This window comes from Pan paniscus, chromosome 15 (assembly GCF_029289425.2).
Source record: "Pan paniscus chromosome 15, NHGRI_mPanPan1-v2.0_pri, whole genome shotgun sequence".
NCBI classification, from domain to species: domain Eukaryota; kingdom Metazoa; phylum Chordata; class Mammalia; order Primates; family Hominidae; genus Pan; species Pan paniscus.
In genome coordinates this window covers 74,304,733-74,331,028 of record NC_073264.2, presented here as the reverse complement: position 1 = coordinate 74,331,028, position 26,296 = coordinate 74,304,733, and the positions used below count along the sequence as shown (strand labels likewise).

The following is a 26,296-nucleotide window of genomic DNA, read 5'->3' as shown; positions in this document are numbered from 1 at the left end:
ATCACAAATTGCTATTCAGGTGGCTTTGCTGTAGCTGTGCTTTCTCAATGATAATACCCATGCTGGCACATGTCTGAGAGAGGGAATGAATCTTGGAAGAAGGGATTTCATGGAAAAAAATGAATTGAGATGATAGAACCTACTACTTTAAATCCCCCTTTCTTTGCATAGCTCTTATTTTTCCTGTCTTTGACTGCCTAATATAAGCCAATTTTAATTTAAATTCAGATCAGTACTCGCACACTACTCTTGAAGTTAGGTTCTTATAAGAAATATCCTGGGACAGAAAACAAATATTCTAAACACCAAAGACAGCCCCAAACCAGGTCATATCATATCATAGATTGGGAGAGAAAACAGCAGGCAAAAGAAGAAAAAGCTGGCCCCTCCTCAGCCACAGGAGGAAACTAAGTTTCTCATAAACGCTTACGGTCTGATCAGCATAGCAAAGGGCTCTCTGTGGTAAAGAAGGTTATGCCCCACAAGCCTTCGTCCAGAGGTGCCCTGGGCCCACAGGCTGATGGCTGTTTGTGTGTTTTGCCTGACTGAGCTGCCCAGAGCCTGAACTCCATGGTAACTGCAGCAGGCACCTCCACTGCCCAGTTCACATAAAGGTACATTGAGAGGAAAGGTAACGCGGGCAGAGACCACAAAGCACCCATTTGTGGAGCTGACGAGAATAACCTGAAACTCCTCCTTGACATCATTAGCTCACTGTATCCCCTTCGCTGCTGGAGGCCCCTTCTCTTTCCCCTTGGCAGTTGGTTCTCCTTCTGCCACCAGGTTCTCCCACAGCTCACCAAGTTAAATATGGCTTTCCCCAAACTCTTGCTTTGTGTTGATACAACTAGTTCATAATTCATCAACCACCAGCTTTTGGCTATTTGTTCAAATTCTGACCTACTGTGTAGCAAAAGCAAAAACAAAATACCAGGACAGAAAGTGCTTCAACAGCCATTTTACTCTTCTTTAATTCTACCGTCTTTGGGCATACATCTCATTTGCTGTGGAAGAAGGTCTGACAGCAGGACTGACAGCACCGATTCATAACACATTCTTTTCATCATACAAAGAGTAAAACCCTAGAATAATGGGACCATCTGCTACCACGACAGAGCTGCCTTACTGGCTGTAGAAAAAGACTGCTTGTGTGGGAGAGAAGAATGAGGACAGAGGAGGCATCTGGGGCAAGTGAGCCTACAAGTATGTCTACAAATTCAGAATTTGGTGGAAAATCCAAATTTGACTTCAACATGATACAGAATTGATGAGAAATAGCTGTATTGTTTCCAAAATTTACTGAATTTGGAACCTGAGGTTAAAACTTTTAGGATAAAGCAACCTCAGGTTCAGACTGGCCTTGGGAAGAAATGGCAATCACAGACGGTAATGAGTGTCAGTGCTTGAGAAGAATTGCCAAAGGCAATCTACATATTTGACTTGACTCAAAGAGAGGGGAAAACAAGTCTCATTTAAAAAGGATGAGTCTGCAGCAAAAAATCAAAGGGAAGCTGGAACCCCTGCCCACCTCTCCATTCCCCATTCTGCTGCTGGTGCCTGCTCTTCCTCACAGTACCTCCTGAAAAGTTCAGAATTCAGTTAATACAGAATTATTGGGTTGATTTTCAACGTGTAGTTTAAGATGAAGAGTTCCGTTTGGTTTAAACCACTTCACCTAACCTCTTGGTAACGGTAGTCCTGAGAGTTCGCAGTGTCAGTGAAATCGTCCTGTGACCACGCGTCAAGCTGCTGATGGGGCACAGCAACTTCCGGGCCTATCATGTCTCCTCGACCTCGTCCCTCAAATCTGGTAGTTTCTGCACCGAGGGACACAGTCCACTGCGATGAAGTATGTTCAAAATCGTTTTCTATAGGCACCTCCTTCCAAAGTCCAACAGTGCAAGGTGGTCAGGAAGACTTGGAAGGAAGCTGCAGAAGTCCAGCCGGGAATCTTGACTTTGTTAGATGTGGACACAGGAAAATCACCTTTGTCCTCCCCAGATTTTGTTATAGTCAAAGGAGAAACATCCATGGGATTCTAACCACAAATATGCTAGATATAAAATTGATGGAATGCTAATTGGTCCATAAAAGGCTGTACAAGATAATCTGTGGCAAAGTAGAAAACAAGCCCAAAGGTGATGGAGATTGGAAGAGCTGGCAATGCTTTCTTGAAAATGGCAAGGAGTAATAATGTAAGGCACAAACCCTGTGGAGAAGATGGGAAAGACACACATTCACACATAATTATGAAAGCATTTTCAGGCAAAACTCAATCACAAGTCTTGGTTTTTAACATAGTTAACTGAATATTTTCCTTTTGGGGTTAAATTTTAGAACAGACGTTCATTCAATCTGGAAGAAGAGCTATGAAAAAAACCTAGCTTTTGTTTGTTTCATAGGGTTCACTATGCACACATTGTTATTTTATCCCTTAATTCTAGTAAAGAAATAGAATCTGAAAATAAGTAAAACTACTTTGAAAAAAAGTTAAAAGATACAGAAATTTCTATCTTAAACGATGTGTTGGCCTCTGTGATTTTAGTTTGGCTGGTTAAAAACCCAGAGGTGAAGAGCATTCTCTATGCTGTGCGGGGGCATTCTCTATGCTGTGCGGGAGCATTCTCTATGCTGTGCGGGGGCATTCTCTATGCTGTGCGGGAGCATTCTCTATGCTGTGCGGCGGCATTCTCTACGCTGTGCGGGAGCATTCTTTATGCTGTGTGGGAACATTCTTCCCGCACAGGCTCCTCCGTGAAGCATGATGAGGCTGCAGTGTTTAAAAAATAAAATAAACTAAAAGTTTATTTATGAGGAGTACACTGCTTTCTTGTAAACACATGTACAAGCCATATAATAGAGTTCATTTTTCACCCTAGTTACGGAAACACTAGAAAGTCTTCACCCGGCCAAGATAACACACCTTTAGTAAAAATAGCAAGAAATATTTTATGGGTTGTTTACTTAAATCATAGTTTTCAGGTTGGGCACAGTGGCTCATGCCTGTAATCCCAGCACTTTATGCGGCTGAGGCAGGCAGATCAGTTGAGGTCAGAAGTTTGAGACCAGCCTGGGCAATGTGGCAAAACCTCATCTCCACTAAAAATACAAAAATTAGCCAGGCGTGGTGGTGCACACATGTAATTCCAGCTACTTGGGAGGCTGAGACAGGAGGATCGCTTGAACCTAGGAGGCAGAGGTTGCAGTGAGCTAATGTCACTGCACTCTAGTTTGGGCGACAGAGCAAGACTCTGTCTCAAAAAAAAAAAAAAGCCAGGTGCGGTGGCTCATGCCTGTAATCCCAGCACTTTGGGAGGCCGAGGCAGGCACATCACTTGAGGTCAGGAGTTCAAGACGAGCCTGGCCAACATGGTGAAACCCTGTTTCTACTAAAAATACAAAAATTAGCCAGGCGTGGTGGCAGGCACCTGTAATCCCAGCTACTCGGGAGGCTGAGGCAGAGAATCACTTAAAACTGGGAGGCAGAGGTTGCAATGAGCCGAGATTGCACCACTCCAGCCTGGGCGACAGAGACTCCGTCTCAAAAAAAAAAAAAAAAAAAAAAAAAATCATAGTTTTGAAAGCTTCAGGGTTCATGCTCTATAGCACTATCAGCAAGATCTATGTGGGGTCATGCATGGCACCAGCTCCTCTCACTAGATGCTTGCTGTCTTAAGTAACACTGCATGCTACAGGTTGTGTCATTAAATGCAAAACCACCACCAAACTCTCAGTGATTAAGTCCAGGGACTAAGGAAGGATCTGTTTATCCCTGTAAGACCAACCTTACAGAGCTAATTTCCTACATATCTGTGCTGCTAGGCTTGAGGCAGCGGTTCCTAAACAGAAATACCAGAATTTCCTGGGGAATTTTAAAAACTACACAATTAAATTGAATAAGAATATCTCAGGGCAGAGTTTACAGTTTTAAAAGCTCCCAAGTGATTCTAATGTGTGGCCAGGGTAGAGAACTACTAAGGTGAGGTCCAATTATCAAAAAGCTCCTCAGATAGCTGGAATATTTAACCCACCTGGGGTTAAAACAGAACTGCCTTAAAGGGACTGTGTAATCAAAGTTTTGACATTAAGAGCTCTGACACATTCTTATTAGTGTATACTTACAATTAATATGGCTACGAAACAGGCTATGGTTGTGTTCCAGTCTCCACTGGCTGTTGCTGAGGCTTTACCAACCAGAACACTGTAGAAAATGAAATCTCCCAATCCAAGTTTTACTCCCCCTAAAAAGGAAAGGTTACAAATATTAAAAAGTTGGTCACTCTTTGCTATGATTTCACAATTCAAAAATATCACTGCCCTACTCAACCCCACAATGAATGAGAGAAGTCAGTAAATGATATACAAAATTAGGCTTCAGCTGTGTTTTCTTTCTTTTTTGGTTTTCTACAATAGGAGTTCCAGATTCTATGTGACTGACTCTGCAGTCTTAACTGTAGATGCTGCTGTTATTTATCAATAACAATAATAAGTAATAATCATCATCTATTGAATATATAGTTTATACCCAGCACTTGTACTAAGAAATCCTTACAAGAATTCTGAGATAGGCATCATTTTATCATATTAATTAATATTATTATTTTTTTTTTGAGATGGAGTTTTGCTCTGTGGCCCAGGCTGGAGTACAGCAGCATGATCTCGGCTCACTGCAGACTCTGCTGCCCAGGTTCAAGCGACTTTCCTGTCTCAGCCTCCTGAGTAGGTGGGATTACAGGCGCATGCCACCATGCCTGGCTAATTGTTTTATTTTTGATGGAGACGGGGTTTCACCATGTTGGTCAGGCTGGTCTCGAACTCCTGACCTCGTGATCCACCCACCTTGGCCTCCCAAAGTGCTGGGATTACAGACGTGAGCCACCACGCATGGCCTATCATCTTATTTTTAAAAAAGCTTCATTGGACTATGATTTACCTCATAAAACTGGAAGAGATGATTCAATGATTGTGGAAAATTAATAGAGCTGTACAACTATATATAGAGAGAGCTGTACAATTTAACTATCATCACAATCCACATGTCCATTGCCCCAGTCAGGTACCTTGTACCCGTTTACAGTTAATCCCCACTCCTACCCTAGGCCTTAAGCAACCAGTGATCTGCTTTCTATCTCAATAAATTTGCCTTTTCTAGACATTTCATATGACTCATACAATACATGCCTCGCCTATTTTACTTAATATAATGTTTTTGAGGTTTAACCATGATACTGCATGTGTCTACAGTTTCTTGGAAGTTACTGGAAGCTGAATGGTTTTCCATTATATGGTTTGCTTATCTATTTACCAGTTGATGGACATCTGGATTGTTTTCAATTTGGGGCTATTCTGAATAATGCTGCTATGAACATTTATGTCCATGTCTCTGTGGGGTGCAACTGCTGGGCTATGTAAGTTTAGGTTTTTAGCTTTTTAATAAACTGCCAAATCACGTTCCACACTGGCTGTACCAGTCTGCATTTCCACCAGCAACAATTGAGAGTTCCAGTTTCTTCACATCCTCACCAGCTCTTGGTATTGTTAGCCTTTTTCATTCTAGCCACTCTGATTAATGATGTTGAGCATCTTTTCATGTGCTTTTTAGCCATTATATATCTCTTTTGGTAGAATGTCTAGTCAAAGCATTTCCCTATCTTAAATTTGGGCTATCGTCTTCGTATTAAGTTGTAAGCATCCTTTATATATCCTAAATACAAGTCCTTTAACAGGACTTCAATATGATTTGCATATATTTTCTCTCAGCTGGTAGCTTATTTTCCTTTTTTTTTTTTTTTAAAGTGATCTCGGCTCACTGCAACCTCCACCTCCCGATTTCAAGCAATTATCCTGCCGCAGCCTCTCGAATAGCTGGGATTACAGACATGCGCCACCACGCCCGGCTAATTTTGTATTTTTAGTAGATACGAGGTTTTACCATGTTGGCCAGGCTGGTCTCAAACTCCAAACCTCAGGTGATCCACCAACCTTGGTCTCCCAAAGTGCTGGGATTACAGGTGTGAGCCACCACACCTGGCCTTATTTTCCACTTCTTAATGGTATTTAAAAAAATTTTTTTTGGCCGGGCACAGTGGCTCACACCTGTAATCCCAGCACTCTGGGAGGCTGAGGTGGGCAGATCACTTGAGGTCAGGAGTTCAAGACCAGTCTGGCCAACATGGTGAAACCTTGTCTCTACTAAAAATATAAAAATTAGCCGGGTATGGTGATGTGTGCCTGTAGTCCCAGCTACTCGGGAGGCTGAGGCAGGAGTATCGCTTGAACCTGGGAGGCAGAGTTGCAGTGAGCTGAGATCCCAGCACTGCACTCCACCCTAGGCAACGAGCGAAATTGTCTCAAAAAATAAAAAAATAATAAAAATTTAACTGTGGTAAGATACCCATCAAGTTTAACATCTTAACCCTTTTTAAGTTCACCGTTCAAAGACACTAGGTACAATCGTATCATTGTGCTACCATTACCATCGTCCATCCACAGAACTCTTCATCTTGTAAAACTGAAACTCTACACCCATTAAACGACTCTTCATTTCCCCTCCCCTTAACCCCTGGCAACCACCAGTCTACTTTCTGACTACTCTGATGTAAGTGGAATCATACAGTATTTTTCTTTTTGTAACTAGCTTATTTCACTTAGCACAAAGTCCTCAAGATTTATTCATGTTGTAACATGTCAGAATTCCCTTCCTTTTTAAAGCTGAATAATAAAAGTGAACAAAAATTTTAATTAGAAATGTAAGACATTTTTATTTATTGTGAAGGTAGCTGGTCTTTTTTTTTTTTTTTGAGATGGAGTTTCGCTCTTGTTGCCCAGGCTGGAGTGCAATGGTATGATCTCAGCTCACTGCAACCTCCACCTCCCAGGTTCAAGTGATTCTCCTACCTCAGCCTCCTGAGTAGCTGGGACTACAGGCATGTGCCACCACACTGGGCTAATTTTGTATTTTTAGTAGAGATGGGGTTTCTCCATGTTGGTTGGGCTGGTCTCGAACTCCTGATCTCAGGTGGTCCGCCTGCCTTGGCCTTCCAAAGTGCTGGGATTACAGGCGCTTGAGCCACTGCGCCCAGCAATAGTTGGTCTTTTAGTGAATTTCAAGATATACTTCCCACAGCCAACATGCCAGTAACAAGCTCATCCTAAGTGTACTAATGATAGATTGTTTCTTTTTATAACCAAGTAATATTCCATTGTATGAATATACCACATTTATTATCCACTTATCAGTTAATAGACATGTGGGTTGTTTCTGTTTTTACCTGTTATAAACAATATTACTATGACCATTGTATATGTGTCTTTGTGTTGACATATGTTTTAATTCTCTTGAGTATATACCTAGGAGTAGAATTAGTGGGTCATATTTAATCTTTCAAAGAACTACCGAACTGTTTTCCAAAATCACTATACTATTTTACATTCCCACCAGCAGTGTATGAGGATTCCAGTTTCTTCACATCCTCACCAACACCTGTTATTGTCTATCTTTTTTATTATAGCCAATCTAGTGAGTATGAAGTGGTTTTGATTTGCATTTCCTTGATGGCTAATGATGCTGAGTATCTTTTTATGTGTTTACAGATCATTTTTACATTTTCTTGGGAGAACTAAACATTCAGATCCTTTCATCAGTTTTCTAATTAAATGTTAAATGTTGACTTTTAACAGATTGCTTTAGAAGACATTTGTGCCTTTTAGCAACTGACTTATAGTGTAAACTGAACCTTTTGGTAAGTACCCATAAGTCTGGTTTAACATACTCACACCATCAGAGATGGTGACATGTGTGCTGAATGCTAAGATGATGAAGCATGTCCGTTATTACTTTGCATTGGCTTCAGAGAAAGAAAATACTGATCTGAAGTTAGCAGGAGCAATACTTGATAGTTTCACTTTTTTTTTAAAAAAAGTTGGAGACGAAGAGGAGGAGGACACAAAGAGTCCTCTCAGGAGAGGGAATCGTCAAATTAGAAAAGGCAGTCATGAAAGAATTATGCTGCTGCTCTGGTCAACAACTATTATGTTATTTCCTCTGGCTCCTGGTGCCTGTGAGAAAAGAGGAAAGTAGAAGAGGCAACCTAATTACTGTGGTAACTGAGGGCAGAACAAAGTCCCAGCAAAGGCAAGCTAAAGCCTGCTGTAAGAGCAGGCACATACGTCTACTTTTCCAGGAGTGTGAAAGTCACAGGTTGCAGCTGGGCTTTGATATCTGGAAAACTCAGCCAAGCAGTAAAGTCATGAATATGCCCAGTGAAAGTTCTGACTCAGTTAAAAGACTGAGGACAAGGTGTAAAAAGTGTTCTCCTCAAACTGATGGATATGTCAAGGTCATAATAATTAGTGACTAATGATTAAAGATGCTAAGGAACCTAGGTGTTTGTTTCCTTAAAACTACTTAATATTCTTGTTGTAATGTTTTAATCAAGTTTCACTCTTGCAAAAACAAGACAACCAAAAATAACTTAGTTGGAAAATATGCTAAAGTCTTATTCAATGAACCACATCTCTAAGACTAACTGAAGAGATGACTGAGCCCTAACCAAAGGGCTTTAGTGGCTGATAATGTTCCTAAGAAGCCCTAAGTGTTAACTTAAATCCATCAAGTGGCAACACATCTTAGACACTGAAGAAATACTTGCATTTCTGCCAATATCCTAAATCCCTTTGATTTTCTTTAAAATAAAATATAGCACTTGTCAACAAAAGGAATAATAATGTACAAGGTTGTATCATGCAAATCCACAGATCTCTCTACAGCAGAGTGAGACATATTAATAAAATTTTTGTAGACAAATGTATTACGGCCATGAAGGCTTACTGGAACAATTAAAAAAAAAATCTTTTACTTTATAAAATAAATGCCAAAAGGTCAGGCTGTAAAATGCCAACTTAAAAAGTCTGAAGGGAGGCCAGGTACAGTGGCTCACGCCTGTAATCCCAGCACTTTGGGAGGCTAAGGCAGGCAGATCATGATGTCAGGAGTTCAAGACCAGCCTGGCCAAGATGGTGAAACCCCATCTCTACTAAAAATACAAAAATTATCCAGGCGTGGTGGCGCACGCCTGTAGTCCCAGCTACTTGGGAGGCTGAGGCAGGAGAATCACTTGAACCCAGGAGGTGGAGCTTGCAGTGAGCCAAGATCGCGCCACTGCACTCCAACCTGGTGACAGAGCGAGACTCTGTCTCAAAAAAAAAAAAAAAAAAAAAAAAAAAAAGCACTATTACTGATATATCCAAATAAAAGTTACATGTGATATAGAATTAGACTGTAACACTCTCAATTCATTTTATTCTCAAAAAGGTTGATAATGTAGCTGCCTAAAGGAATCCATGACTTTGCAACATAGAGAAATGCACATACTTTCCTCTGGGTCTTCACCAGCGAGGATACTGCTGGAAAGTTCCTGGACAGCAGCTCGTGACTCAGGTGTAGAGCGATGAGGCCCTAGATGACTGTCCCTCTGGGCTTCCCATTCCTCACTGAACCCGCCATCATCATTCTCTGCAACAGTGTCTTGTGACTCCCTTTCTGTGCCTTCAAGAGAAAGTGGAAGTTACAGCTCTAATATTTAGAAAAATTTAATACCTTTAAGAAAATTACATGAAAATAGTAACTAGTTGTCATTGTAACTAGCTGGCCCTTAAACCACAAAGCATGGGCTGTAGCAGTGCCTGCTGGTAGTTTATCCAACAGCTATTTTCTCCTTTATTTCCTGAGGGCAGAATCCTGAATTGTTTGTGTTCCCACCCCTCTCCCACATGACTCTGGTGGTGAATCCTGACCAAGCCAAGCCAAGCATGGTAATCCCACCAAGCCTCTTCCTAACAAAAGCTCTAAGGCTGTGGGGTTGTAACTTGGTATGAACCTATGAGTGGTGAAGCAAAGTCCACCGGGATTCCTGGGAAAATTTTTCTCACTCTTTAAGAGAGACTAAAGGAAAAAATAAACAGTCCCCTTCTACCCCTGAATGTTGCCTTATCTAGACATGATGCCTAGAACTACAGCTGTCATGACCACGAAGAGCAGTGGGCTGAAGACCAAGCCTATACACTAGTGATGGTAGAGTAGGAAGTTGGGCTACTTGAAAACATCCCTGAGCCACCAAATTAACCAACCCTACAAATTTCAAATGCCTACACCTCAGGCCTTCCTGTCACGTGAAAGAATAAATTTCTTCTTTGTTTAAGGCAACTGAGTTGGGCTTTTTATCTTTTGCAACTGAAAGCTTCCTAACTGTTGGCACTCATCCCTGGATTTGGTGACAAAATTATAAAAGTGGCTTCATTCTGGAGGGTGGATTGGGAAAGGAGCGGGGAGTGAATGTCTTTATGGGCCAGTCATTTCATTATAATGACTATCAATCTCATTGAAAATGGTGAGCATGATAGTCTTAAAAAACTTCCATACATTAAAAATAATTAAAATATATAAGTGAAGTTCAAAGTACTTTTATTCTTCCTTCATTTTTTATAAAAGTAATACATGTTCAGAGCAGAAGTAGATTTGCCATGAATAAGTAAAGCTTGTAAGCTTCAGGGCCCTTCCTTGCATGGCTTCCTCTGGGAGAGCCCTCACAATTTTGTATTGATAGTTTTGTATTCTTTTTATTATCCAGATCTCCAAAAACCTGAATCTTCTCTGGTTTGGAGTTTATGAAATAATATAAGAATAAGATTTATAAATGAAAACAGCAGTCCCTTTTCTACCCCCTCCCTCCTCACTTCTGATACTCATTCCTACCTTAAACTCTTTTAGCCATCCCTTTTGGTATTTACCTCCATAATTAATTATAAGTAGCATGCTCATTGTGCCATAACTTGATGTTTTAATTTGAGGTACTTATTCACCTCCTATAGAGAAGATAAAGCATTAGGTCTCATCCTTTAGTGCACGCAAATGTAACTCTTCCCGTCTTCCCAGTGCCATAACCTTATATTAAATTCAGTTTTATATTCTCACTATGCAAATAATATTCACAACTAAACTACTTTGCTATAGCCAGAATATACTATAATTACATTTGCTTTTTTGAGCAAGTTTTTGTTTTCTTTGGAAAACTGCCTCATTTTTTTCCACTGATGAATTTTATATTATTATCTATGACTAATTTATCCTGAAATGCTCTGACAGAGTTCAACCACATCAGGTAATCTCTCAGTTCTTTTGTTTGTTTTTTCCTTGCACAGATATCCCTCTTGGAGCCCTATGCCCTTTCGTTCCAATGTAACTTCTAGTTCCGTTAACACAGTGATTTTTCAACTAGGGATAGCACCTCCCTTCTGGGGAGTGTTTGGAAATAACTAGGATGGAGGAGTTTTTGATTATTGCAAAGCCTTAAAGCCATTATTGGCATTTAGTGGGTGAGGGGCCAGGGATGTTAAATATCTTGCAATATGAGGGAAAGTCCCACAAAGAACTGTGCCCCCCAAAATACCAGCAGCATTCTCACAGAGGAAGCCTGCAGTTCATCCAGCCTTCTCATTTCAAAGCCCTTGCTCATGTTGTCCCTCTCTTGGAAAGCTCTTCCTCCATCCTTCAGCGGGCCGTCCCCTATTACCACTTCCTCAGGGAAGCACCCCTTGACTTTCCAGGATACGTAAAATTCCCCTATTATAAACTTTCATAGCAACTTATACGTCTTCTTTGTAGTACCTATCACAACTGTATGAATTATTTATGTAATAATTTGTTGACCATCTATCTCTCCAAATAGACTATAAGCTCCACAAGGGCAGGGGAAATCTTGTTCAGTGCTATATCCCCAGGGCCTAGCACATAGTCAGGTGCTCAGTCAACATCTGTAAAATGAATGAAATTCTGTTGTATCACTCACTCACATACATATATACCTACATGCTCACAGACAATCATTTGATTTTCTTTAGCTTAACACAGGTTAACACAAGAGCCAGGCTTGTGGCAATTCTTTCCAGTATATTTCTTACTTTTCTATCAGGTTTACTAGTGGTCTTGATGGCAGCAGCGGCCCATCTGGAGTGGCTGCTGCAAAGATGGCAGCTGCAGCAGGGGAGGTGCAGCTGGGGCAGCATGCTCTGTGAGCTGGCAGGAGCCAGGAACAGGCAGGAGTCCTGCCCCCTTCTGAGTTGGTGGGGCGGAAGTCCCGCACTCCCACAGCTGCAGCTTCCCAGCTGTGGCTGTAGACCTGGGCATCCCTGTGCTCTCAGGGGTCCAGGAAGCCCCTTGCGTCTGCAGGCTCCGATTTCAGAGCAAAGTTGTGGCTGAGGCTGGGCGCTGTCATGACCTGGCCGGGTGTGCGGGTGCTTGGGGCAGCACTGACATGCCAGCCCCCTGCCACCTTGGCCCCCTCTGGACTTTGGGTGCTGACAAGCATGGGAGGGAGACTGAGGAGGGGCTGAAGGCAGCTTACTGTGGGCCTGCAGGCACCCTTTGGCATGAACAGCCTGGGTGCCATGGGAGCTATGGACAGCAGGTTGATGGCAGCAGGAGGCAGACAGGCTCCTAGGCGGAAAGGGGAAGTTCCCTGGTGAAGCACCACCTCAAGTCAGGGAAAGCCTGAAGCCTGGAGGCCAAGCTCCCAGTTCCACAGACCACAGTGAGAACTTATAGTGCTTTTTCTGGGCCTGCTCATGGCCACCCATGGACCCATCAGCATGTACTTCCTCCCCTCTGAAGCCCATAAAAACCCCAGACTCAGTCAGAATTGGGCAGATGAAGGGACAACCTGCCTGCAGAAAGAAGCTACCCACTCCGGGTCTCCTCTCCACTGAGGGCTGCAGAGATGATGGGATGACCTGCTTGTGGATAGGAGATACCCATTCCGGGTGTCCTCTCCACTGAGGATTACAGACATCAGGATGACCTTCCTGCAGACAGGAGCTACCCACTCCAGGTCTCCTCTCCACTGAGAGCTGCAGAGACAATGGGACGACCTGCCTGTAGATAGGAGCTGCAGATAGGGTCTCCTGAGAGCTGTACTGTTGCTCATTAAAGCACCTTTTCATCTTGCTCTCCCTCCAGCTGTCCACGTACTTCATTCTTCCTGGATGCAGGACAAGAACTTGGGACCCATTGAATGGCAGGATTGAAAGAACCGTAAGACAAACAGGGCTGAAACGTGCCCCCCACTTGCCACGTTGCAGGTGGCGAGAAGGAGAGAAGAGAGGAGTGAAGAGATGTGGCCCTTCGGGGAGTCCAGACTCAGGAGTTCCCTAAGCCAGGGCTATGACCCCCCTCTTTGGGGTTCTGCAGTTCCTGGCATCTCCAAGCTTCTGGGTGCCCCTGTGTTCCCCAGGTTAACACAAGGTTAACACAAGAGCCAGGCTTGTGGCAATTCTTTCCAGTATATTTCTTACTTTTCTATCAGGTTTACTAGTGGCAGTGGCCTGTAGTCAAAGCTGCTTAGGTAATGCCTGGTCTAGCTGCAGCAGGGAGCTAGTACCTGCGGCTGCCTGCCCTGCTGCAGCCAGCATGCCTGGCTGTGTGCAGTGGCTGGACCCTGCACTCACTTGCTCATGCACTCCTCGCTGCTCCATGCCTGGCTTGCCTTTGGCAGGCATGGGGTCCAGCTGGTAGAGAAAGCCAAGCATAGCCAGCTAGGCTGAGTAGGTGGAATGAGCCCAGTGGGCCTGAGCAAATCTCAGGTAAAGGTGCCACCAGCCACAGAGGTTTCTGGCTAGCAAAGTAACACCCTAAGGATCCCGTGAGAGTCTAACATGACCTTGTTCTGCTGCCTTGCTTACTGTATAATAAAGACTGACATCTCTGAGTTCCAAATAGGAATTCCTGGTTGAAAGTATCTTCCTTGCAGTTGCCTAAATGCTAACTTTGTAGATTTCCTGGCTTTATAAAACATAAACTCTCCCTTTCCTGACAAACAGCAACTCAATTAAGGCCTTTTTTTCCTCACCAATATTTACTGTGCCTGTTGTTTTTCAGATTCCTCATAAAAGTTAGCCCTTTTTTGTTTTTCTTTCAAAAAGTAAGCTTTTTTTTAGACTATTTATATTGTGCTGTTATTCCTCAACCCTTTCTTTTTTTTTTTAGTGTGTGTGGGAAGGTAGCCTCCATTCCAGAAAACTGAATGAAAGCTCCCCCTCAACTCCATCTAATAACAACTTCTAACTTGTGTTCTCCTTAATATGTTCTGTAGTATCCTTAGAGGGCCTTTCACTCTCTTATCCTAAGTCATTATTATTATTCATTATTATTATTATTTTTGAGGTAAGGTATAAGTTGCCCAGGGTAATCCGGAACTCCTTGGCTCAAGTGATCCTCTTGCCTTGGCCATGTAGCTGGGACTACAGGCACATATCACTGCACCCAGCTCATCCTAAGTCATTCTTATCCTCTTCTAAAAAGTCATATCCACCTAGAATATTTGATCTTCTCAGTATACACATCAGCACATCTCAAATCATATTTCAGTTATTCTGGCCATGTTAGACAAGAGGTTCTCATTTTTATGTTGTTTATATTTTGCTTTTTTTGTTTACTTATTTTTCCTTTATTGTCTGTTTCTTTTTTGTTTCTTTTAGGAGGTTCTTACTTTCACATGTTTGGAGAGAGTTTATTTTTTCTTTTTAAAATCATGACTTATAAAAAACAAACAAAAAACAAAAACAAAATCATAACCTCAGCCTGAACCTTTCCATGCTGGTATTCTGTATTTAATGGGAGGTGTCTTAACCTAGGGTGCTTTGACTGTATTGTTGGGTTTTGAGTATCTGAACTCCTTAAATACTTATCTGTGTATTTACTGGGCATTACCATAGTTCTCAAGAGATTCTCAAAGGAGTCTATGACCAAAGAAAGACGATAAAAACATTGCTATACTGTTAGCTTATAACAGTGACCCTGAAAAATCAAGATATTATCTAATAAAAGTTACCTACTTTCTGCATTATACTTGGAATTTTTGGATACTCTCCTTTGAGCTTCCGGGTCTCCTTCTGCCATATTCACCAACCACACCATTGTTGCTGTTGGGAAAGACAAAATTCCAGGTAAGCACTGGACATACAAAGTATGCATAGACAACAACAAGCCATCATTTCTCCACACAAATCGCCAGTCTTCCTAATGCTGCCTTAAGACTGTTCAACAATCAGAAGTAAAAATAAAAAAAGGTTCTCTTTGGTTTCAGCAGGTAAGAGAAGAAGTTCTGAAACTGAATGTTTACTGTAGTACTCAAACTGCACCTGCTATCACAAAACTCTTCATCATTTTTAGTCCCTGAAAAGTAACCAGAAGGAAAACTGTTCAGGCCAGCAAGATTCCACTGAAACAATAGCTGGACTAGTTGAATGTTCTAAATTCCAGGACAAACTGGAGCTCACAAAAGCCTCAGATGGTGATTATAATTCAAAAGATGCACAGAGTAAATTTCCTTCATATTATGTCTCACTTTTAGAATGTTCAATAATGCTAAACCATGTTTTAAACCCGGAGTGAGAAAAAACGTTAAAAGCAATAAACATAATAGGGATAGTCAAGAGGCCTCCTCTGTGCCCCTTCTACAAAAATACATGTATATCAATATATCAATCTAGATCTAGATATACACATGTGCATCTCTACCACATTTTAGTTCAGAGACAATGTGAAAACTTTAAAATGGTGCTTCTCTCATATATTTCAGGCAGGAATGAAAAATGGTATAATCCCCACTGGAGGGAAATTTGGTAACATCTAATAAAACTACATGTGCATTAATCCTTTAACCCAGCAATATTACATTTTGGAACTTATCCTGAAGATACACCAAGAATAACACAAAAGTACATATAAGCAAACACATGACATATGAGGTTATGGTGGGAACCAAATGCCAGCAGCAAGCTGAGTCCAATCTAGTCACAGTAATTTTTTTTTTTTTTTGAGACAGAGTCTTGCTCTGTCGCCCAGGCTGGAGTACAGTGGCACGATCTCGGCTCACTACAAGCTCCGTCTCCTGGGTTCACGCCATTCTCCTGCCTCAGCCTCTCGAGTAGCTGGGACTACAGGCGCCCGCCACCATGCCCAGCTAATTTTTTGTATTTTTTTTAGTAGAGGTGGGGTTTCACTGTGTTAGCCAGGATGGTCTCGATCTCCTGACCTCATGATCCGCCCGCCTCAGCCTCCCAAAGTGCTGGGATTACAGGCGTGAGCCACCACGCCCAGCCTGGTCACAGTAATTTTAAACAAGATACTTGACATTTATGTCTCTCTGGCTTTTTATCACTATAATTTTATCCATGTTTCTAATACTCAGGCTTCTTGAAGAACTTATGAAAGAAATACACAATCAAAGAAGCTGAACGACCACCTTGTTATTTCTGAGGTCAACCAAGTTTCATTATAGGATAACCCAACCAAATGATCAAAAGTTAACAGAAACCAGGCAGGCAATACACTGTTTAACTAAATCCAGATCTAAAGAAGAAAAACTGAAGGGCAACCACCAAGTATGAGGTTTATGGATTAGTTTTTTATCTTCATTTTTTCTAAAAACAGGGTCTCACTACATTGCCCAGGCCGGACTCAAACTCCTGGGCTCAAGCAATCCTCCCGCCTCAGCCTCCCAAAGTGCTAGGATTACAGGCATGAGCCACTGCACCCAGCCTGTTTATGGATTTCCATAGCCTTTTGGAAATGAAGCCACCAGCGATTTATTAGGTTTTCTTTCTTTATGCAAGTATGAAAAAATGTAGCTACAAGCTCCTTTGTTTTAGCAGTTAATAGTAACATGAAAATCAATGTCCAGCTAACTTTTTCTGTAAATGGCCAGGGAGTAAACATTTCAGGTTTTGTGTGTCACATATTCTTCCTTGTTCTTTTTTTTTTTTTTTTAATGTAAAAAGCATTTTTAGCTTATAAGCTGTACAAAAACAAGCCATGGGCCACATTTGGCTTCAAGCAGTAGTTTGCTAACCCCATGTTAATTATCATAAATAGTATATTTGTTAAATAGTCCTAAAATAATATTTTTTTAAAAATCACTTTTCATTTCACCTTAACACAAACACCTTACATCAACAGGAAAATAAGCAGATTTCTTGTTTAAATTAAAAAAAAAAAAAAGGCCAGGCACAGTGGCTTACACCTGTAATCCCAGCACTTTGGGAGTCGGAGGTGGGTGGATCACCTGAGGTCAGGAGTTCAAGACCAGCCTGACCAACATGGAGAAACCCTGTCTCTACTAAAAATACAAAATTAGCCCGCTGTGGTGGTGCATGTCTATAATCCCGGCGACTCGGGAGGCTGAGGCAGGAGAATTGCTTGAATCCGGGAGGCGGAGGCTGTGGTGAGCCAAGATCGTGCCATTGCACTCCAGCCTGGGCAATGAGAGCGAAACTCTGTCTCAAAAAAATAAAATAAAAAATAAATTAAAAAAATATGTTTTTTAATGTAGTCTAGGGTGGTCTTGAATTCCTGGACTCAAGCAATCCTCCTGCTTCTACCTCCCAAAGTCCTGGGATTATAGTCATGCCTGGCTGGAAAATATGCAGATTTAAAAATTAACATAATATACCCGCCCCCAACTGATATGAAATCAAAAAGCTTTAGATAAAATGATCTACCTCAAGGAATTGTTAGTTTCCCTTCTAGTTAAGCTCCCAGAGTGAACCACTTCTACTAATGACCACTAGGTAAGAATAAATTAGCTCAAAGAGTAGGTGTATATTTTTTCTGTCAAACGACAGAAGTAAAAAACAAAAATGCTCATACATTTCCTGTCAGTAAGAGCATTTTGCAAACTGAATACCCTTAACTGGGAGACAGTATTAAAATGCATGAAAGAATTATTTATTGATTTTTAGAGAACAAATAGCCAGGATGACTGATTTAAAACTTTTTATATTCATGCTTATATCCACTTCAGGGAAAAAGTACTCATCGGCATTGCGTTGCGGTTTTCTTACATTCTGTTAAAAATGTAAGAAAAATGTAAGAAAAAATTCTTACATTCTGTTGAAAAAACAAAATGAAGGCCAGGTGCGGTGGCTCATGCCTGTAATCCCAGCACTTTGGGAGGGTGAGGCGGGTAGATCACCTGAGGTCACAAGTTCGAGACCAGCCTGGCCAACATGGTGAAACTCTCTCTCTACTAAAAATACAAAAATACAAAAAATTAGCTGGGCGTGGTGGCAGGCGTCTGTAATCCCAGCTACTCAGGAGGCCGAGGCAGGAGAATCGCTTGAACCTGGGAGGCGGCGGTTGCAGTGAGCCGAGATTGTGCCATTGCACTTCAGCCTGGGCAACAAGAGTGAAACTCCATCTCAAAAACAAAAACAAAAAAACCTCTCAAACTCAACGATTTATATAAAATCCTCAAATCTTCACCAGACATTTAGTATTACAAAAGAACAGATGCAATCTTGAACCTACCTGATCTACACAGGAGGTAAGGGTTTATACTCCTATTTTCCCACATATGTTGAACTGTTTCTAAAACATCTCAGAATGTCTCATATTCTGTGGTTATTAAATAGACTTGAGAACTTTTAAAAAAATACATGCAAATCATCTGTATCATTCCAATTTTACTATTATGTGCTGCTAAAGCGAGCACAGACGTGAGTTTTAAAAATATTATATATGATAGGCTGGGCACGGTGGCTCACGCCTGTAATCCCAGCACTTTGGGAGGCCGAGGAGGGCAGATTACGAGGTCAAGAGATCGAGACAATCCTGGCTAACACGGTGAAACCCCGTCTCTACTAAAAATACAAAAAATTAGCCAGGCATGGTGGCGGGCGCCTAGAGTCCCAGCTACTCGGGAGGCTGAGGCAGGAGAATGGCGTGAACCCGGGAGGTGGAGCTTAGAGTGAGTCGAGATCACGCCACTGCACTCCAGCCTGGGTGACAGAGCAAGATTGTCTCAAAAAAAAAAAAAAAAAAAAAAATATATATATATATATATATATATATAAATATATATAATATGTGATAGATATTTTAAAACAGAGTAAATGCTTCTTTCTGAGTATTAAATTAACATACACGTTTAATGTTGCTGCAGACTGAAAGTCTGGTCCTAATTCCTCAGCCATCTTTGTACTCACACTTTTGCCACGGACTCACTTTGAGTAGAATGTATTTTCCCTTCTCCCAACCTGTGGCTCAACTAAAAATATGGAAAAAAAAAAAAAAATTAGCCAGGTATAGTGGCGCATGCTTGTAATCTCAACTACTCAGGAGGCTGAGGCAGGAGAATTGCCTGAACCCAGGAGACGGAGGTTGCAGTGAGCTGAGATTGCGCCACTGCACTCCAGCCTGGGCAACAGAGCAAGACTTACCTCAAAAATAAAATAAAACAGGTCGGGTGCAGTGGCTCACGTCTGTAATCCCAGCACTTTGGGAGGCCGAGGCAGGTGGATCACTTGAGGTGGGGAGTTCAAGGCCAGCCTGGCCAATGTGGCGAAACCCCAACTCTACTAAAAATACAAACATTAGCCGGATGTGGTGGTGGGTGCCTATAATCCCAGCTACTCCGGAGGCTGAGACAGGACCATTGCTTGAACCCGGGAGGCGGGGGTTGCAGTGAGCCAAGATCACGCCACTGCACTCTAGCCCGAGCAACAGAGCAAGACTCTGTTTCAAAAAAAATAAATAAATAAAATAAAATTGAACCTTCCCTCTCCTTGAAACACCTTTCCTGAAACCTGTTCTCCTGTCAGGTCACCACCTGCTCTGCCTGTGAGACAGGAATCTTTGATGTAGTACATGACATTTACTATACCTCTCCTTCTTCACCACCCATTCTCTGCCTACACCATCACTTCCACTGCCAGCACTGGCAAAACACAGAGACATGCATGCACACATATGCACCTTCCCTTTGGAGTACTGCTTCTGGTTCTATCACTCTACTGAAACTGCTCTCTTCAATGTCACTAATGACATCTTAGACAGCAAATACTGTATGGTTTTACTTAGTCCTCATTACCTTTGACTTCTTTATAAAAAATGATATTCTCGGCCAGGCGCGGTGGCTCACGCCTGTAATCCCAGCACTTTGGGAGGCCAAGGCGGGCGGATCACAAGGTCAGGAGATCGAGACCATCCTGGCTAACATGGTGAAACCCCGTTGCTACTAAAAATACAAAAATTAGCCAGGCGTGGCGGCGTGTGCCTGTAGTCCCAGCTGCTGGGGAGGCTGAGGCAGGAGAATGGCTGAACCCGGGAGGCGGAGCTTGCAGTGAGCCGAGATCGCCCCACTGAACTCCAGCCTGGGTGACACAGCAAGACTCTGCCTCAAACAAACAAACAAACAAACAAACAAAAAGATATTCTCTTTTTTTGGGAGGGTGGGGATGAAGCCTTGCTGTCACTCAGGCTGGAGTGCAGTGGCACGATCATGGCTCACTGTAACCTCCGCCTCCTGGGTTCAAGTGATCCTCCCACCTCAGCCTCCCAAGTAACTGGGATTACAAGTGTGCACCACCACACCCAGCTGATTTTTATATTTTTAGTAAAGACAGAGTTTCACCATGTTGGCCAGGCTGGTCTCAAACTCCTGACCTCAAGTGATCCGCCCACCTAGGCCTCCCAAAGTGCTGGGATTACAGGCGTTAGCCACCACGCCCAGCCTCTCTCCTTCTTGAAATTGCTTTTCCAGTAACTCAACAGAAAAATTGGCAAAAAAAATCTACAAGGATATACAACAAACTGACAACAGGGGTAAGTACTTGATAAGGCATTAAGATTAGAGATGATAGTTACCGTGAAATTTATTTTTATCTGTAATTTTTATCCTTTTTCAAGGAAAATGAATTACTTGTATAATTAAGATTAATTTTACAGGGCTGGGAGCAGTGGCTCACACCTGTAATACTAATGCTTTGGGAGTCTGAGGCAGTTGGACCACTTGAGACCAGCCTGGCCAACGTGGTGAAATCCCGTCTCTACTAAAAATACAAAAATCAGCCAGGCGTGGTGGCATGCGCCTGTAATTCCAGCTACTTGGGAGGCTGAGAGAGGAGAATTGCTTGAACCTGGGAGATGGAGGTTGCAGTGAGTTGAGATTGCGCCACTGTACTCCAGCCTGGGTGACAGAGAGAGACTGTCTCACACACACACACAAAAGATTAATTTCACAAATATGAAAAAGATTATACCAAGCCAGTTACAAAATAAATTCAGATCTGTAACTAAGAAACACGTGAAAAAAAGTTCAAATAATCACCCAAAGCATTAGACAAACAATAAAAAATAAAACAAGATGTTATTTTTTTGCCTATTAGATCTCTTTCTCTCTCAGACACACACACATGCATGTATGCACAGACACAGGCAAGTATTAACAAAGCAGTGGCCGGGCATGGTGGCTCACAGCTATAATCCTGGCATTTTGGGAGGCCTAGGCAGGCGGATCACCTGAAGTCAGGAGTTCGAGACCAGCCTGGTCAACATGGTGAAACCGTGTCTCCACTAAAAATACAAAAAATTAGCTGGGTGTGGTGGCACACGCCTGTAATCCCAGCCACTCCGGAGGCTGAGGCAAGAGAACTGCTTGAACCCAGGAGGCGGAGGTTGCAGTGAGCCGAGATCGCACCACTGCACTCCAGCCTGCATGACAGAGCGAGACTCAGTCTCCAAAACAAAACAAACCAAAACACCAAAGGGGTAAGGAAATTGATACTTTCATATTACTGAAGGGAATGTAAACAGGCACAGCTTTTTTAGGAGGCAATATGGCAAATTATCAAAATTTAAATACATCCTTTGACTTAGCAATTCTACTGTAAGAATACATTTTATAATAATATTCATAAGTTCATGGATGCACTCTGTAAGTGCTGTCTGTGATAGAAAATAAATGGAAATGATCTAAATGTCTATCAATGAGGATACCCACCACTGAATATCTACGTAAGAGAACACTATGCAGCCATTTCATGTGCTGACATCAAAAAACAGTAATGATATTCTTAAGTGAAAAATACTGGCTTGCCCAATTTTCCACTATTTTCCTCTACTTCCTGTAGTATCCTCTCGTCTCATTCTCTAAACACAGTAGTTGACAAAGTTTGACCCTTGTCTTCCTCTTCTCTTCTGCTTTTATTTGAATTGCTCGCCAGCTCACAGACCTTAACTACCACCTCTCTGCTAATGTTCTTCAAGTCTCTATCTCAAATATCAACTTTTTCCCAAGCTCTAGTATTTCATTTCTAAACGTCTGCTAGCAATGTCTACCTAGTGACCCACAGGTACTGTCAACTAAATTAGATATGAGCCACAGAAAGATATAAAACTAAACAGATCCTTCACACAAGAAAACATGGCCAGGCGTGGTAGCTCACACCTGTAACTCAAGCACTTTGTGAAGTCAAGGCAGGAGGATCGCTTAAGCCGAGGAGTTCAAGACCAGCCTGGGCACATGGCAAAACCCTGTCTCTACATACAACACAAAAAAATTAGCCAGGCCTGGTAGTGCATGCCTGTAGTCACAGCTACTCGGGAGGCTGAGGTGGGTGGATCACCTGAGCCTGGGAGGTCGAGGCTGCAGTGAGCCATGATCACACGACTGTACTCCATCCTGGATGGGAGTGAGACCCTATCTCAACAACAACAACAAGAAAACACAGGAAAGCATTTTTTCTTCATCACCTTTCCTTCAAGCTTACAACTTCTCTCCTCAGTTGCTAGAACTATTGATTCTACCTCTGAATCCTCTCATCAACTCTTTCCCTTGATTGCTACTGCCACTACCATAATTCAAACCCCCATTACTTTCCACCTAGATCATGGCAATATCATCTTAATTATGCTTAGTATGCCTCTCATGATCTCAGTATCCACCCCACCAATTCATCTCACACAGTGCTGCCAGCTTACAAAGGCACGGCTCTGCTCACATTACCCTTCTGCTCAACAATCTCAGTTCCCCAGTGGTCACCGAATAGCAGAAAGACATCTAAACCAGTCACTCAAAGGAATCCTTGAGCTTGCCCTAATCAACAACTCCTAACAGGTTTTAAAATGGGAATGCTGGTTCCCCAATATCTAAATATTTTCTTTCTTTCTATTCATATTGAAAACTCTCTTGAACCAACATCAGGTAGAAGACAATTGCTTGCAAGGAAACAAAGAGATCTGCAGGAGTTCCAGGAATGCTGTGCATTTAAGATGAGAACAAGTACCATGAAAATGACCATAGTTACATGTGCTTCAGTTCCGATAAATTCTACACTGATTACTAATTCAATATCATTCTCAAATACTTACAGGAGTAAATGAGAGCTGGAAAAAGCGTTTCATTTCTCTCCTGAGCTGTTTCAACCAGCATACGAAGTGGACCTTTCGGACACAAAACAGCCACTAAATCTAGAAAAAGAAAAACATAAAAGACATCTAATAAAATGTATGGGCTAAACTTGTGAATGGGTGGTAGGGAGGAATTAACGAAGGAAAAAAGTTTAATGTTTTTTGTCTCTTTTTACACAAAAAGACGTTGAATGAATATGAAATAAATGGCAGGTGAACTGGTGGGGGTGGGGGAGACAACATAAACAAAATAAAATGACACAGAACATCTGTAAAAATTTCATTTGGGTTTGACTGCTATTTGCTTAGTGTACAGTGTATCGTTACTGGGGTATAGGAACAAGTCTTCCCAGTTTAAAGGAAAGCTGCAGAGATAATGATGAGATAGACTATTTTAAGCAGTTGTCAACCTACAGTGAGCAGAAACAGGGAGAAGTCACTTCTAAACTAATCACGGATATGAACTACAAATTAAAAAGATTACTCTGAGATGAATTTAATAAAGGGGATTTGACTGAACTTTTCAAAATATGAAGAGCAGAGTAGAAGAAATTCATCCCTTCTCCTTTTTAAAAGCAGTATTACGTACTACTGAGAAGTACTTGAAGTAAGAGGGCAGTAAATTTAAATAAAACACAATAATAACTCTTTGCGAGATAAAGTTTATTACTTCTTTACTCTTTGGTCACAAATATTCAGGTCTCAGAACATATGTATGTGGTGCTGAAAAGTAGCTTATTTTACAAAAATAATAAATCAGAGAGGAAACAACATGCCTGTTATTCCTGTTTATACCACCATTTCTTTCGATCAACTGCACTTTTTCTTTCATTCTCTGTCATGAAAATTCAGAATATAGGCCGGGCGCAGTGGCTCACGCCTGCAATCCCAGCACTTTGGGAGGCCGAGGTGGGCGGATCACAAGGTCAGGAGATCAAGACCATCCTGGCTAACACGGTGAAACCCCATCTCTACTAAAAAATACAAAAAATTAGCTGGGTGTGGTGGCGCGTGCCTGTAGTCCCAGCTACTCGGGAGGCTGAGGCAGGAGAACGGCGTGAACTCAGGAAGCGGAGCTTGCAGTGCGCCGAGATTGCGCCACTGCACTCCAGCCTCGGCAATACAGCGAGACTCCGTCTCAAAAAAAAAAAAAAAAAAACAAAGAAAGAAAGAAAGAAAATTCAGAATATAAAAATACAAAAATAATTTTAAACACTGAAAAATATAAAACAGGTATAGCTAAACTTGTAAAGGAAGAATTGATAGCTTGTGTTCACATTATTGTCACTTAAATGCATTTACATTTAAAAATTTCATGTCTTGGCAGGCACAGTGGCTTATGCTTGTAATTCCAGCACTTTGGGGAGGCTGAGGCAGCAGATCGCTCGTGCTCAGGAGTTTGAGACCAGCCTGGCCAAGATGGCAAAACCCAATCTCTACCAAAAATACAAAAAATTAGCAGCTCATGGTGGCAGGTGCCTATAGTCCCAGCTACTCAGGAAGCTGAGGTGGGAGGATTGCTTGAGCCCTGGAGGTGGAGGCTGCAGTGAGCCAAGATGGCGCCACTGCCTAGGTGACAAAGTAAGACCGTGCCTCAAAAAAAAAAAAAAAAAAAAAAAATTTCATGCCTCAAAGTGGTCATGTCTCTTCATATAATAATATATATGTACAATATAATATAGTATATATAGAACTATAATATAATATAGTACAGTAATAAAACACACATACACAAAGAAATCTCTACTCTCACCACTTCTACCTCAATTTGTTTGAATGAGAAGTCTGCCCTGCTCTGAAGTGATGAGATTTTCAACTTGTTTGACTCTGCCACATTCGGTACTATTTCAGTTTTATGATACACTCTCCCTTAAAGAATTGCTAAATGATAAATCTGCTTATTTTTTAGAGCAATTAAATTAAAATTGCTTTTGCTTTGAAAATTTCAGAACTTTTTTGACAAATTAAATCTTGAAATCTTGTAAAAATGGAGCCGAGAATCACTACTCTAAACATTGGGTACAAAAATCTCTTTTGTTTAAAAGGAACTCAAAGCTCTGTAGAGATACTCATTTGTATGATGTGCAGACAGAATGGAGGGTTGATGGTAAAAATATTGTAATACGGTGAAAAGAATATTGGACTTGGGATTCAGATTCGAGATCAGAGTTTAAGCTTAGGCAAATAATTTACCTCTGTAAACTTCAAGTTTCTTAGCAGTAAAACAGGGATAATAACTGCCTTGATACTTCATAGGATTATACAAAAATATAACACTGGGCTGGGTATAGTGGCTCACACCTGTAATCTCAGCACTTTGGGAGGCTGCTTGAGGCTAGGAGGTCAACACCAACCTGTGCCTGTAGTCTTATCTACTCGGGAGGCTGAGACAGGAGGACTGCTTGAGCCCAGGCTTTTGAAGCTACAGTGAGCTGTAATCGTGCCACTTCACTCCAGCCTGGGAGACAGAGTGAGATCCTGTTTCTTAAAACAGAAAAAAATTTACTGATAGACATTGTTCTAAGTGTATTATTGTATTAAATGGATCATTTAATTTAATCTTCATAACTGACATAGGAGTTGAGTAACTTGTGTGGTCAAATAGCTAGTAAGTGATGAGTAGGCTGGGCGCAGTGGCTCAAGCCTGTAATCCCAGCACTTTGGGAGGCTGAGGCGGGCAGATCACTTGAGGTCAGGAGTTTGAGACCAGCCTGGCCAACATGGCAAAACCTCGTCTCTACTAAAAATACAAAAATTAGCTGGGCGTGGTGGTGCGCACTTGTAGTCCCAGCTACTAGGAAGGCTGAGGCAGGAGAATCGCTTGACCCCGGGAGGTAGAGGTTGTAGTGAGCTGATATCACGCCACTGCACTCCAGCCTAGGCAACAAAGCGAGACTCTATCTCAAAAAAAATAAAAATAAAAAGTGATGAGTAGAATTTGAACCCAGACATTCTGTCTCCAGACCTGGCATTCTTACTCACAGCTAAGCAAGAATAGATGGTTACTTTGCAAACCATCAAGTACTATACAACATAAGGTAATTATGAAAGTCA

General features: G+C 41.8%; 1 protein-coding gene across 2 annotated transcripts in view; it reads right to left on the bottom strand.

Annotated features, from left to right (window-relative positions):
* Window positions 1-943: 943 nt before the first annotated feature.
* Window positions 944-26,296, bottom strand: part of PSEN1 (presenilin 1) — an 81,101-nt gene continuing 55,748 nt past the window's right edge. For both annotated transcript variants that reach the window (XM_003824135.5, XM_008977860.4), the window contains exons 8-12: window positions 23,204-23,302; window positions 14,887-14,973; window positions 9,374-9,547; window positions 4,123-4,241; window positions 944-2,209 (exon numbers count right to left, since the gene is read on the bottom strand). In XM_003824135.5, coding sequence (XP_003824183.1) covers window positions 2,054-2,209; window positions 4,123-4,241; window positions 9,374-9,547; window positions 14,887-14,973; window positions 23,204-23,302 — 635 coding nt within the window. In that variant the 3' untranslated portion in view covers window positions 944-2,053. The remainder of the gene's footprint in view (window positions 2,210-4,122; window positions 4,242-9,373; window positions 9,548-14,886; window positions 14,974-23,203; window positions 23,303-26,296) is intronic.